The following is a 15,235-nucleotide window of genomic DNA, read 5'->3' as shown; positions in this document are numbered from 1 at the left end:
TCCGACGCCTCCGAAGCCCGGTGACATGAAATTTCCGGGGAGGCGCGGGGGTCTTTTGCGCCGGCTCACCCCCGCCCGTCCCCGCCCCTGGGCGGGCTGCTCCTTGCGCCTGCGCAGACCTAGGGACGTGGGGACGCCGGCCCGAGGTTAGAGGGTTCCTTGGCTATCGTCTGGCACTAAGAGACCTGCGGAAAATGTATGCAGGAAGACGTTGTGTGGGGAGCGTGCACAGATTTCATTAGTTTTTCAAGGCTTGTTATCTTAATATCTTTTCTTGTAGGTAAAAAACGTTTGAAGGGCTGTTGTTTACAGGGGGAACTGCCGCGGAGTTGCCTGTGTCTAGAAGTCCCAGCCTCCTGGGGCGCCTGGCTGACTGAGTCAGTGGAGTTTATGACATGATCTTGGGGTGGTGAGTTCCAGCCCCGGTGGGTGAAGAGATTACTTAAAAATAAAATCTTAAAACAAAACAAAACCCAGGTTCATAGATTTCTGAGCCTGATGACCTCCTCTGCCTTGGCTTTTCAAGGGCGGTTACTCAAGGTCTTGTCTAGATTGAATAGAGGAGCCATGGGCTTTCTGGAGTTTTCACAGTTATTTGTGGAACTCAGTATATGCAAATACTGGACGACCTTCCTTCTTTGCCTCATGATTTAGAAGGCTGTGACTTAGTTGCAGTCATGTTTTTTGTTTGGGGCCTTGCTCATTTGCACAAGTAACAAAAACTTACGGTAGCTGGTAAGAAAACAAAGACTATGGGAGCTTGTTAAGGACTCATCTTCAACTCCCAGTCCCTAAAAGTAGGAGTGCAAAAGGAATTCTAGCTTAAGACAGGGGGAAGAGTTGGATACTAATTTCCTGTTTATCCGTGAGAAGACGAAATGGTAAACTACAGAGCTCCCAGCTGTTAAAATGATCTAATTATTACAAGTGAACCTGACAGTTCCATAGCAACTCACGTCATTGAAGTTCACTTCCTTTTCCTTATTTAAACCATTTGATTTCCTAGCTTTGGGATACTGTATTACTTATTTTAGGTCCTCACCCATTCTATTTTCCTAATTCTTTAGATCATTGCGTTTAAAGCTTGTCTTTAGTTTGTTTTTCTCTTTCCACATTTCCCTGAGAACGTGAGTCCTAAGTCTGCACCTTTCCTCAGAGTTCTAGGTTCACATTTTTGGCTGCTTGTCGGTTGTTGCATATTTCTAAATATATGTCTTACAGTCACCTCTGACTCAAAAGCTCCAAAAACTTCTCCCATCAACATTTTTCATAATGTGTGCCTGTATCATTTCCATGATTCTACTAGTCAGGTGTCATGTTTGACTGCTATCTTTTGTTCCTTGTGTCTTCTTTTCTGTAACAGATTTTTTCATCTATATATATTTTTTAATTCCTCACTCAAACCATTATCTAGCAAGATGATATTAATAGCCACTTAGTAATGGCCAGATAAACTTTCCCAAAACAATGCACATTACTGCTGCACAAAAAATCTTCAGTGATGCACCATTGCAGACTGATAAAGTTGACAGTCTAATCTTTTACCTCTGAACACATTCTAAGGTGAATCCTATACTCCAGTCAAATTGATTACTCCACCTTTCCATCACTGTTTATTATTTCTCCACACTGGTTCTGGAGGGTCCTTTAAACTGAAATGCTTATTTCTCTTGTAGGGAAGGAAAAACATCTGCCCTTCTACCCTCTTAGGTTCTATGGCTGAGCCTAAGAATTGATAGATTATCCAGTGAAAAAAACACATTTATTTAATATTTTAATGTGTATATGGGAGTATTCAGAAGGAGATAAGGTCCAAAGACATCACTAGGCCCAAGTTACATACCTTTTTATACAAAGAACAACAAATCGTGGGGATGTGACAAGGAAAGGGGCTTGGGTAATGGACAGTAAATTGTGGGACAGTGATTATGAAACATGTGGGTGAAACCAAAGGAAGATAAGGATTATTTTAGTAGGCTTGTTTGTAAAGGTCCATTTTGGTGTCAGTCTCACGTCTGGTGATAAGAATGTTCTCTTCCTGGTAGAGGGAGGGCACCTTTCTCACAGGAAATTTTATGACCTGTTTTTTGGTAAAAGGGGAGGTCAAAGAATCCTTCCTGTATCTGTTTTCTTAGTTCCTTCAGCTCAAAATAATCAGTATGCCTAAGTGGTGGGCACCTGGGTGGCTCAATAGGTTAAGGGTCTGCCTTCTGCTCAGGTCATGATCCCAAGGTCCTGGGATCAAGTTCCACATTGCGCTCTCAGCTCCAAGGGGAGTTTGCGGGTCTCCCTCCATATGCACCCCTCCCCCCCAACTCATGCTCTCTCTCTCAAATAAGTAAATAAAATCTTTTTAAAAAATGCCAAAGTGGCATATTTTGGGGTGGCATGTTCTGAATCCCTTCACTTTCTTAGATAATGCATTTTTTTGTTTGTTTGTTTGAGAGAGAAAGAGCATGCATATGCCCACACGGGGCGGGGGAGGGGCAAAAGGAGAGAGAGGGAGAGAATCTTAAGCAGGCTCCATCCCCAGAGTAGAGCCCGATGCAGGGGCTCAATCTCATGACCCTGAGACCTGGGCCGAAATCAAGAGTTGGATGTTTAACCGACTGAGCCACCCAGGTGCCCCTCTACCTGAGATACTTAAATCTTGTTTTCTGATAACATCTCACATATCCCATTCTCTTGCATACTGCTTTATGTTACCAAGAATAATTGATATTTGTGCATAATTATGTGTCATAGTTTTGCTTTCCCAATGAGACCATAACCCCTAGAAGGCCAGGTCATGTTTTGGACTTTTTTTCCAGTTTCCTATAATGCCTCAATGTCTTGCACTCTGTAGGCAACTCATTCAGCATTTGTAGACTAAAAGTGGTTAAAAGAAACTTCTAATCCTGGGCCTGACTACAACTTCTTATCCGTCCCTGACCCCTCACCATTTGCTCCCAAGTTTAGAGGCAAGTAAAAATATGAACTCTAGCAAGTTCTTTTAATTTCTGGAAGTGGTTTTTCATTTTAATATGTTCCATCCTACTGACCTCAATAAATGATAGTTGACCTGGAAAATACTGATTTTTTTTTTCTTCATCTTGGGTGGCAAAAAAGGGAAAGCATAACTTTCCAAGCTTCCAAATACCACTCTGTCCTCAAACTGAAAGAACTAAGATTTCTAATTTCCAACTGTGATGGTTTCTGAATTATGGCAGTCAATGGGAGATTAATCTATTTGAATTTACTCACTGCCACTGGTATAGGACTAGGGGAAATATTTACTGGCCTAAAAAATTACCAGCATTATGTACAGTTTTCCAAAGTGGGGTGTACCAGATGATCCCTGAGGTTCAGGAAGTAACTAGTAGAAACTGTACACATGCACATGAAGTTTTTATCTCACCATTCAAATTTTCTAGTACACAGCATACCAGAGAAATAGTATATTAGTATATATAATACATGAAACAGTTAAACGTGCACATGTTAAAGTTCTAACTTTATTGTTTGCCTTTGTTTCTGCTTATTTTTAGCTTGCTTCTCTTAGCTTTTATATATTGCCAGAGATAGCTTAATTTTTTTATTCTTCTTTCCCATGAAAAATTACCAGTCGTCTTGGTTTAGCTTGGCTCCACTATTTGTGTGAAAATCCTAATTGGTATTCAAACTCATGGGGAAGAGAGAGTCTTGCTGATTTTCCAACATACAAATATGAAAATTTTATCACTTAGATTGGCCAAGTTGGAAAATGTCTTGCTAATATTGATTCTGGCTACAGTATGGGATTTGATCCATTGAGAATACAATTACAAGGTCATATGCAATAACTTTCTCTTTTATACCACCACTCATTATCATCACACTCTGGATTTAGCCAGTCACCTGAGAAATTACTAATTCCTCTGATCTCTGGCTTGCATATAGTAGACAATGAATCACGCACATGTCAACAATTTAAACTCCCCTACCTTCCTTCCAGCCTGATAGAACCCCAACTTTGGATGAGTTCAGTGAGTTGTATTCCACTGCCTATGCCTAGGCTGACAGGTTAGGCTGGAGAAAACACACACAACTAAATAGACTAAATTCTGTCACCAATCTGGGACTTGTAAAAATCCGACTTTTTCACTAGTCAGCTGACTCAGTGAAAAAAAAAAAAATTTCCCTCAAACTGTCTTCTTTCCAAGGCTGTTTATTTTTCTTTTCCCTCCCCCACTTTACACAGATAAACTGCCTATTCATCAAGCCAGTGAAAGCTGTGACATCTTTACCACCAACACTACAGATCTGCCTGCCTTTTACCTATCCTCCATGCATTCCTTTCTGAAAGAATGCTGGTGGTCGCTTAGCTAAAGTATTCTTCTATCTGTCAAGTGTACATAATATCCTCCTGGACATATCAAGCACTTACTGCTACTATCCCTCTTTTCCTCTTATCTTTACTTTCACTTTCTACCTGCACTTTTACATCAGAATGAAAAACAGAATAAAACAGATCTCATGCAATAAATAAGATCTCATGTAATTAATTGAAAAAATAAAAGCCTTCTTTAGAAATCACATCCTCTTGCAGCTAACATCTTTTTCTACTCCCTTTCATAGCCAAATTTTTGTGAAGTTTTTAATTGCTGTCTCTATTCCAAATCCAATCAATCAAATAATTCTCTTGGCTCTACTTCCTGAATATCTCTCAACATCACTCATTTATCTGTATTCCTATTCTAATCCAAGTCATGATCATCTCTCCTTTGCCAGTAACTTCCTATCCTTCCTATATTCATGTTTGCCCTCCAGTCCTCTCTGCACAAAAACTAAAATGATATTCTAGAAACTCAAATCTCATTATGTAACTCCATCTTCAAAAATCTCAAAGGTTTTCTACTGGCTTAGGATGAAGTCCAGTTATCATCATCACAGTTTATATATGGTCTTATGGAAATTGGCCCCTATCTTATTTTAATTCTCTAACTTACCCTTCATTTCCTATGCTATTATCATACAAGTTTGTTCTCATGTAAGTTTGTTTTCACTTCCACAAAGTTTCTAAGGCTTTATCAACTTAGCGTACTCTGCCTGAAATACATCTCTAGCATTCACCTCACTCCTACTTTTCTTGTCTTTTGGGTTTCAGCTTAAGCTCACTTTCTCAGAGAAACCTTCCCTGATCCTTCCACAGTAGGTTAAGTCTTCTAGATATGTGCTCTCATTGTACCTTGTAATTCTCTTTGTAGCATTCACCATAGTTATTTACTTGACATTTATTATCCTGAAGAGATGTAAACTCCGTAAGGATTTCTGTCTTGTTCAGTGATTAATTCCCAGCACTCAGCTCACTGCTTGCAATAAAGCTTTCATACATTTGTTGAATGGTTAAATGAATGAAAGAAAGTGGATATTAAGAATATAAAACAGGGGCGCCTGGGTGGCTCAGTGGGTTAAAGCCTCTGCCTTCGGCTCAGGTCCTGATCCCAGGGTCCTGGGATGGAGCCCCACATTGGGCTGTCTGCTCGGCAGGGAGTCTGCTTCTCCCTCTCTCTCTCTGCTTGCCTCTCTGCCTACTTGTGATCTCTGTTTGTCAAATAAATAAATAAAATCTTTAAGAATATAAAACATGATAAAAACACATCCTTCACAGTGAGAACAGACCTTTTTATTCATATATTGAGATAAACTGCAGAGACTGAAAGACAAAAATTCATCACAAATCATTCAGCAGAACATTCATTAAAAATCAAATGCAGTTTCTTTAACAGAGTTCTCACACAGAAAATTTTATTTTATAAGTCTGATACCACATTAAGTATTTTACAAACCAGACATTTTTAAATCTAATTATATAATCTTAAATGCACTATAGACAAAGTAAGATCTCCTTTACCAGTTTCATTTCATTTAACTTACACAAGGCTTCCATTAAAATTTCATCACACCTTGAAAATTACCGCAGCTTTTTAAAAAACACATGATTTAAACCTTAAATGGAAGAAAGTCTTATGTAGCCATTGAAAAAATGAAAACAAAACAAAAATAGGTAAGAAGCATTTCTTAATATAAATACATTACAAAATATAACTTATGTGTGAGTTTCTTTCTTATCATTGGTATAGACAGCCAACTCAAAAACAATTCATTTTGAAATTGATGCTTAAAATACTCCAATGTCACCGGAAAACCTCTATTATTTTAGTGGTACTCTTAAATGGCAAAGTAGAATCAGACTGGAATGTCCCGACTCCTGTGCCAAAGTGAGTAAGACTTGCTCAAATTCATGCCGGGTGTCATCGCTGTGCAGTTACGAGACAGCTTGACAGCTTGGCAACCAATAATCCCAATTGTTCATAATAACTTACTAAACTAGACACTTTGAGAAACACTTCTTACCCCTACATAGTTCCGTTGCTAGAGACAGAAACATACAATTATATTTTGAAGTATGGGCCTTCTAATAGGAATCTCAGTTGTAAAATTTGAAAAGGATCAATGCAAAGAATTCACACCAATGAAATTCTGTGGAATGATTTTCAAAGTTAGAAATAAGAATATCCACTACTAATGGAAGCCCTGCTTTGTGCAAACATAGTGTGGTATATATTAAACAATCACACATTTGAGGTATTAGCTGGAAAAATATATATATATACACCTATACATAGACACATCCACAGAATATTCACAAGTCCATTGGCCCCAAAACCAGCAGATAATAAAATTAAATGAGAACGAATCACGTACCAACAGGAAAAAGTTACACACAGAGAACTTACAAAAAACGTGGTTATATAATCCTTAATATAAGGAGTATGTTTTGAAGTACTGTTTTGAGGGAAAATGTTTCCATTTATATGAAAGTGTCTCTAATAGTAATGGAAACCAAAAAGGAAGCCTGAATTCTAGGACTGTGTTGCCTGTCAGATTATTAAAGGGACATGCAAGAATTCCTTGAAGATCCTTTCTACTCACTTCTTTGTAATTACAAATTAGAACTTAAAAAGTTTTGTAGGTTACTGTTATACTCTTTCCTTTTTCATTGGTTTATAGAGAATTTTACAGATTTTAACTAGGCAATAGTCCAATGTAGCCAATAGACACATTTTTTAGCTATTTAGTAAGGATTAAAATTCTGATTAATTGTTCGTTTTCAGAAGTTTTCCTGTTCAGATAAGAAAAAGGATTATGAATGCCCTTTCAGTTTGCTTCACTCAGGATGAAGACAGATGGTAACATGAACCTAAGCTTCATGTGGGGAAGCTGAATAAATGCACAGATTCTCCTTTTGAACCATATGGTCCTATGAACCATATGGACGTAACACTTACTTAACTGGAAAGATGGCTCATTTGGTTCTCAGGTCAACATCAAAAAATATTTCACTGTTTTAACATGTGGGAGATTTTTTTTTTAAGGAAATATATGGGAATGCATTAATAATATGTCACAGTTATTAAATATAACAGCTGCATTTAAAACTATTACAGATCAACAAAGAAAAATTGGAGAGGGTAATCATTTCTCTCACTATACACTATTTTAAATACTAGTGAAGTTAAGATTTAACAAGAAGAAAACTTGAGCGTAAAAGTGCAATCACAGTAAAGGGCTGGACCTCTACATTCCTGTTCCTGTGAACACCTGAGCTGACACAAAAGTAGAGTGGCTTAATGCACTGGCAATATACATGCCTTAAGGATTTATTAGTCTATCAAATCTCTGTAAATTATAAAGAAAAATGCAGTGATTATGAAACAAATACTTATTTAAGCATTCAAATGAAATTTGTTCCCAAAATATATTGTTTTTATTAGATGGATTAAAACTTGAATTATTCTCATTGAGAATGAAATTCTCAGATTTGATCAAAACAAATTTTGAAGCTTATAAGCGACTAGCACCAGTCTACTTCGGAACTAAGGAACCAAAAAAGGAGGAGAAAAGGTACTATTTACTTTCCACCAAATCCTCACAAGGACAACATTCATATGTATGTGTAAAAAGAGATAAAAGTGTAAAGCATTAATAAATATAGTTGCTGCCAAACTTCTAAAATACCAGTTTGAAAGGCTAGTAAAGCAGCATTAAAAGACTGAGAGCTTTCAGGCAATGGTTAAAATGAACAGTACAACTTATCAAATGAAATTGCAAAGCTCATGTAGTAAAAATAAGATGGCAAAATGTTGGGATTTTTATTGTAAGAACAGCACACATGAAAACCTTAAATCTCAAGACAGGTCAAATCTTACTTTTTAGAATTAACACAAAATTCTCAGACTACTTGGTTGGGCCTTTACACCAAAATATAGATGACACTGAAGACTTAATCTTTCCTTGCATACTTTGTATGTGGTTTAAATTATCAGGCACTCAATCAGTTATTTCTCACAGTTGTTTGAAAATTTTATTTTATCAAACACATTTTCCCAAACATTTTACGAAATGTGATGGAATGCAGCAACGGAAATATAATACTGTCCAAAAGCCATATATGACTTTATAATCTATAACTTCACTTAACTTGATAACTTCATCTATCCTTATAAAGCCAAGATTAAGGGAAAAAGAATCACTCAACAGGAGTTCAATTCACATTAGCGTCAATCACAGTAGTGTAAATTTCCCATTATAAGTGGAAAAATAAATGGATGAAATTTTTTCATTTAAAGTTTTGTAAGTTTTCGGATGTATATGAATTTTTGAAGTGAGAATGCTATGAACTTATTTTCTAAAAATTCATTCTGCAGGCTCAAGAACATATTTAAATTTGTATTTTCTTTTAAGCACTGCTCTTTTTTTTTTTTAATTTAAAAGTTTCATTTCTAAAAGAAAACTGGTGAAGCTGTCCAGTTTTCCTAGGGCAGTATATTGTTTAGTGTAACTCACTAATTCATTCAGATATTTTTACTGATTTCACCTGGAAAGGGGGATACAAGAGAACATTTTAAAGAGAATGGACATTATAGCAGTTTTATTCAACAAATGCTATAAAATCAACTACAGTCAGAAAAAAAAAATCTCTAAACAAAAGAATACTACCACTAGAACTAGCATGCTTTCACACATACAAAAAATTACCAAAGATGCATTTGTGTTCCATTAACTGAGTATGAAGCAAAATCATTAAAAGATTAGAACTGATAAACATAGAAGACTAGAAATCAAATAGTTTCATACTCAATATACAGGCACCAAAAACTTCAATTTCCAGCTTATTTTTCTAATTTATATTATGGATTGAGTTACAGAGAGCTTACTCCTATAAGATTAATTGAATTCTCAATGGCAAATAGTTTTTAGCTCAGAATTTTGTAAGGATAACTTGCTATAAATCACTATTCTACCTGCTGCTATATTTCTGCTCACTGTTGCACGTGGCCAAATAGATCATGCTCTGATCAAGTAAGTGTGCTGTAATCTACTTATATGTTTAAGAGTTGGCAATCAGATTAAAAGGCACAAAGCTTCGATTTTGTAGTATTTTTCTCTTATTACTCATTTGTAGAAGAACCCATTTACTCTGGATCCTGCTCAAATGATCACTAAGATGAAACTAAAATTTCCAAGGGGGGCAAAACAGGTGGGTCCTCTTCTTCATAAATCTTAGCAGCCTTTAAAGACAGAGATAGAAACATGTGGTGGGGCCTTTGAATTACTGGAATTGCAAATTACATAACTTCAATTTACTGTTGAAGACCATTTTTGTTTAATATCTACATAGCCATTTCCTCATATTTTCTTTAAAATCTATCAGTATAGCATTTCATTTCTATGCATGGCTTAGCAATTCATAAAACTAAATAGCAAACTGATACTCTACACCAGTTCATGTATCTCAATATATATTCTGGAATATAATGGCAATATTAAAAATATCAATTCCCTCTAAGCTGATAATGCTACAAGATTTACACAGTTAAATAGCTTTTTGTTGTTTCTTTTCTTTTTGAAAAAGTTTCATTGCTTAAACTCCACAACCATTTGACATCTGACAAGAAGAACGTAATTTTGTCACAGACCATGTATTCTATCAGTTTAAACTAAAGTGTCTCATGGAATTAAATGCTAAAAGAATTTAAATAAAAATGCAGTAACCCATATGTGCACAAAATGATCATTCCATAAATATTTACATGACCAAAGGAAACATGAAGAATCACTAAAACTGGAAACGGCTACAGGTGTGATAATCCTTTCTCAAGACATTTTTAGTTAGGAACAATATAAGCTTTTAAAGTGAAAATAATTGCCAGAAGCGTAACTAAAACATTAATTTTAGTTTTCAGTTCCCTACTAATTAAAGGAGTCAGTAGGTCATAAACAGTCCAAGATTTCAGGGACCAACTATTCAGTTTAGTTTTTAACATCCAATCTTTTTCTTTAGCTTTCATGATAAAACTAAACTTACTTACAGAAAAAATAAAGAGTACGCTAAAAGGTATAAATACAATCCCAGTTCATCCTCCTTTATAAATACTGGTCAGCCGCTCCAATTCTTTACAGTTGTCCATGCTCAAGGCGTCTGCCTTCCTTCGAAGCCGATCATCACGGTATACTTTTGCTGCATACTGCATATCTGTTTCTGTTAACAAACAAAAATATTTTGCTAAGTAGATAATAATTTAGGTCACCTAGCTATTTAAGCTGAAATGCTGTTTAATAGAAACCCTTCAATATTTCAGTATTTCTATTAACTGACTTTAAAAAAAAAAAAAAAAGAAAGAAATCCAAGTATTGCTCTAAAAGACTTTGGAAGCCTAGCATGTAAAACAAACAGAGAGCTATTCTGGGAAAGAAATGAAAATAAAACCCTATTAACCCAACACTTTCTCTCACTCCTGTCCTCAATGGTTTAAAACCTAGTGCTCTAAAGAAGCATCCTCTTGACCTTTCATACTAAAGATAAATTATATGTTATTCAATCCTGCTAGTGGTTGTTTTGCTGTGACCTCTTGTTAAGGTTTCAATTAATTATGCCAGAACTTGAGTAGAAAAATTTGGAATCTTGTCCTGAGTTTGCTTGAATTAAAAAAGAAAATCTTACTGAAGGAACACAAAAGGGAAAAAAGCTCACTATAGAATCACAATAGTGTTATTTGGCAAATGAGTACTTCTGAGACTTCCTTCAGTATGTGGGTAGCATTACTAAAGAAAAATAAATGGACTATATATCTTTAGGGAATGGTTCCTTGCTCTCTTCTGTTACTCTCAGTCATCTCACTGTTTATTAACACTTCCAAAGGGTGGGGCACTTAGAAAAGATGTAACAAGACCCAGTAAAAAAGTTGGTTACTTTCTGGAAATCAAGGGCCAAAGTAAAGGACATCAGTCAGGACCACATTCAAAATATACTCTCAGCAAAAGTATATCCTCTTTTTAAGGATCTTCAGAAATGACCTTTTATTCAGTCAATCCAGCTAGGATTTAACAACTCAATCAAAATTTCAAAATTGCTCCATTCCCCGCCCCCTGTGCTTTACCTTTGGGAAAAATTAATTAAATTAAAAAAAATTTTTCCATTAACGTATAATGTATTATTTGCCCCAGGGGTACAATTCTGTGAATCATCAGGCTTACACATTTCACAGCACTCACCATAGCACATACCCTCTCCAATACCCAACGACCCTATCTCTACCCCTCCCACCCCCCAGGAACCCTCAGTTTGTTTTGTGAGATTAAGAGTCTCTTATGGTTTGTCTCTCACCTGATCCCATCTTGTTTCATTTTTTCCTTCCCTACCCCACTTCTCAAACTCCTCATATCAGAGAGAGCATATGACAATTGACTGATTGACTTATTTTACTCAGCATAATTACCCTCTAGTTCCATCCATGTCATTGCAAATGGCAAGATTTCATTTCTTTTGATGGCTGCATAGTATTCCATTGTATATATATCCCACATCTTCTTTGTCCATTCATCTGTTGATGGACATCTAGGTTCTTTCCATAGTTTGGCGACTGTGGACATTGCTGCTATAAACATTCGGGTGCATGTGCCCCTTCGGAACACTACACTTGTATCTTTGGGGTAAATAACCAGTAGTGCAATCGCTGGGTCATAGGGTAGCTCTATTTTCAACTTTTTGAGGAAACTCCATACTGTCCTTCAGAGTGGCTGCACCAGCTTGCATTCCCACCAACAGTGTAGGAGGGGTCCCCTTTCTCCGCATCTTTGCCAACATCTATCATTTCATGACTTGTTAATTATTTAGCCATTCTGACTGGTGTGAGGTGGCATCTCATTGTGGCTTTGATTTGTATTTCCTTGATGACAAGTGATGTTGATCTTTTTTTTTTCCATGTGTCTGTTGGCCATCTGGATCTTCTTTGAAGAAATGTCTGTTTATGACTTCTGTCCTTTCTTGATTGGATTATTTGTTCTTTGGGTGTTCAGTTTGATAAGTTCTTTATAGATTTTGGATACTAGCCCTTTATCTGATATGTCATTTGCAAATATCTTCTCCCATTCTGTCAGTTGTCTTTTGGTTTTGTTAACTGTTTGCTTTGCTGTACAAAAGCTTTTGATCTTGATGAAGTCCCAATAGTTCACTTTTGCCCTTGCTTCCCTTGCCTTTGGCGATGTTTCTAGGAAGAAGTTGAAGAGATTGCTGCCTGTGTTCTCCTCAAGGATTTTGATGGGATTCCTGTCTCACAATGAGGTCTTTCATCCATTTTGAGTCTATCTTTGTGTGTGGTGTAAGGAAATGGTCCAGTTTCATTCTTCTGCATGTGGCTGTCCAATTTTCCCAACACCATTTGTTGAAGAGATTGTCTTTTTTCCATTGGACATTCTTTTCTGCTTTGTCGAAGATTAGCTGACCATAGAGTTGAGGGTCTATTTCTGTGCTCTCTATTCTGTTCCATTGATCTATGTGTCTGTTTTTGTGCCACTACCATACTGTCTTGATGATTACAGCTTTGTAATAAGAGCTTCAAGTCTGGAATTGTGATGCCACCAACTTTGGCTTTCTTTTTCAACATTCCCCTGGCTATTCGGGGTCTTTTCTGGTTCCATATAAATTTTAGGATTATTTGTTCTATTTCTTGGTAAAAAATTGGCTCCATCCCCTTTATTTGAGGCACTTGTAAAATCCTTTTGCAGATGCGTCTTCCCAGATGAGATAGATAAACCCAAATTCACAGAGCTAATCAATGACAATTTAGATTCTAAGGCAAACTTCCAACTCCTAACACGATATTCTTTCCATTACTTCAAATTACTGCTTGTATTTTATAAAATACCTATTATATCAATCTAGACATTAGAGAGTGTTAGAAATGACTGCAAAATGGAAAAACACTGGTTAAAAAAAAAACTCTATTGGCCAACAACATTTTGATGACATTAATTTATAAAACAAGATGAGTTCATTCTAATAAACAAGTAAAACATTCAATCAGTGGATTAATTAGTGTTGTATTGAGTTCCTCTAACTTCCGTCTTCATTTAAAACCCCTAACCTCTAGAGGCACCTGGGTAGCTCAGTTGGTTAAGCATCTGCTTTCGGCTCAGGTCATGATCCCAGGGTCCTGAGATTGGGCTCCCTACTCAGCATCTGGCTCCCTGCTTCTCCCTCTCCTTCCCGCTTGTGCTCTCTGTCGCTATCTCTGTCTCTCTCTCTCTCAAATAAATAAAAATCTTAAAAAAAATAAAAAAACTCCTAACTTCTATATGTTCTGAACTTTTAAAGTTCTATTTTGAAAATTTCAAGGGGTGCAGGGTGGCTCAGTTGGTTATGTGTCTCACTTCGGCTCAGGTCATGATCTCAGGGTCCTAGGATCTAGTCCCAAATTGGGCTCCCTGCTCAGCAAGGAGACTGCTTGTCCCTCTTCCCCTACCCCTGGCCTGTGCTCCATCTCTCTTTCTCTCAAATAAATAAATAAAATCTTACAAAATTTTTTTCAAACCAACACAAAAATTAGGAGTAATACAATGAACACTCTAAAACTCTTTACCCCTTGATTGACCAATTCTTCACATTTTGTCAAATTTGCTTTACTCTCTCTATAATAAAAGCTGTTATTATTGTGGTGGTTATTATTATTTTGCAAAACCTTTTGAGAATAAGGTGTGGACATCATACCTTTCATTCCTTATTACTTCAACATGTTTCTCATAAGAACAAGGACATTGTCTTACATTACCACAAAACAATTTTCAAATTCAGAAATTTAACAATACTATAATTCTATTATCTAATATATAGTTCATATTCATATTTCGCCAGTGGCCCCAGTGATGTGCTTTATAGACATTTCCTCCCCTCCCCACCCATGATCCAATGCAGGATCAAATGTTGTACTTAGTTGTCTTTTCTTTTTAGTCTTTAATTATGTCTTGTTCCACTGACATTGTTGAATATAAGCAAGTTATTTTATAAATAATGACTTAATAAAATCAGATTTAGTTAAAACTTCTGATAGTAACTTTAAAAAACACACATATAATTGTGTACAATATAGCTGTCGATAGCTTGGTATAGTAAACAGAACACAGATTGAAAGTCTGTGGAATATTAACACCAATCTTGCCAAATGATTAGAAGATTAAAGTATGCCAGGCAAAAACACTTGGCTTATGGTATGGATAGAAAAAAAAAACAATCAGAGTAAGTAATAATATTGAACACTTACTGATGCAGGATATTATGCCAAGTGGTAACGTGTATTATCTGTTACAATCCACATTTTAATGATGACATAAGTGAGATATGGAGAGGTTAACTAACTTGTCTTAGGTAACATGTGGTTGAGCCAGGATCTTATGTTGCAAGGCAGCCTCAGAGCCTGCACTTTGGCCATAACATTATACTATCTTCCATAAATATGAATATCTTTTCCCTCCTTCTTTCTATTTATATAGTCAATGTCCCAATTATTTAAGGTAATAGGATTTAAGTATGCATAATCCAAAAACCGCCGCTATTTGGCTGAAGATTAGAATTTGTATTCAAAAGGTAATTATTTTTTTATTTTTTATAAACATATATTTTTATCCCCAGGGGTACAGGTCTGTGAATCGCCAGGTTTACACACTTCACAGCACTCACCATAGCACATACCCTCCCCAATGTCCATAACCCCACCCCTCCAACCCCCCTCCCCCCATCAACCCTCAGTTTGTTTTGTGAGATTAAGAGTCACTTACGGTTTGTCTCCCTCCCAGTCCCATCTTGTTTCATTTACTCTTCTCCTACCCCCTTAACCCCCCATGTTGCATCTCCTCTCCCATAAGTGACTCTCAATCT

At 36.4% G+C, this 15,235-nt stretch overlaps 1 protein-coding gene across 1 annotated transcript in view; it reads right to left on the bottom strand.

Annotated features, from left to right (window-relative positions):
• Positions 1-5,622: 5,622 nt before the first annotated feature.
• Positions 5,623-15,235, bottom strand: part of LOC111155219 (DnaJ heat shock protein family (Hsp40) member B14) — a 56,010-nt gene continuing 46,397 nt past the window's right edge. Inside the window, exon 8 of the mRNA XM_022515344.1 lies at positions 5,623-10,564. Coding sequence (XP_022371052.1) covers positions 10,440-10,564 — 125 coding nt within the window. The 3' untranslated portion in view covers positions 5,623-10,439. The remainder of the gene's footprint in view (positions 10,565-15,235) is intronic.

Source organism: Enhydra lutris, unplaced genomic scaffold (genome assembly GCF_002288905.1).
Source record: "Enhydra lutris kenyoni isolate GAN:26980312 unplaced genomic scaffold, ASM228890v2 scaffoldscaffold3, whole genome shotgun sequence".
Classification (NCBI taxonomy): Eukaryota; Metazoa; Chordata; class Mammalia; order Carnivora; family Mustelidae; genus Enhydra; species Enhydra lutris.
The sequence above is the reverse complement of the archived record's forward strand: the minus strand, read 5'-3'. Positions and strand labels throughout refer to the sequence as shown.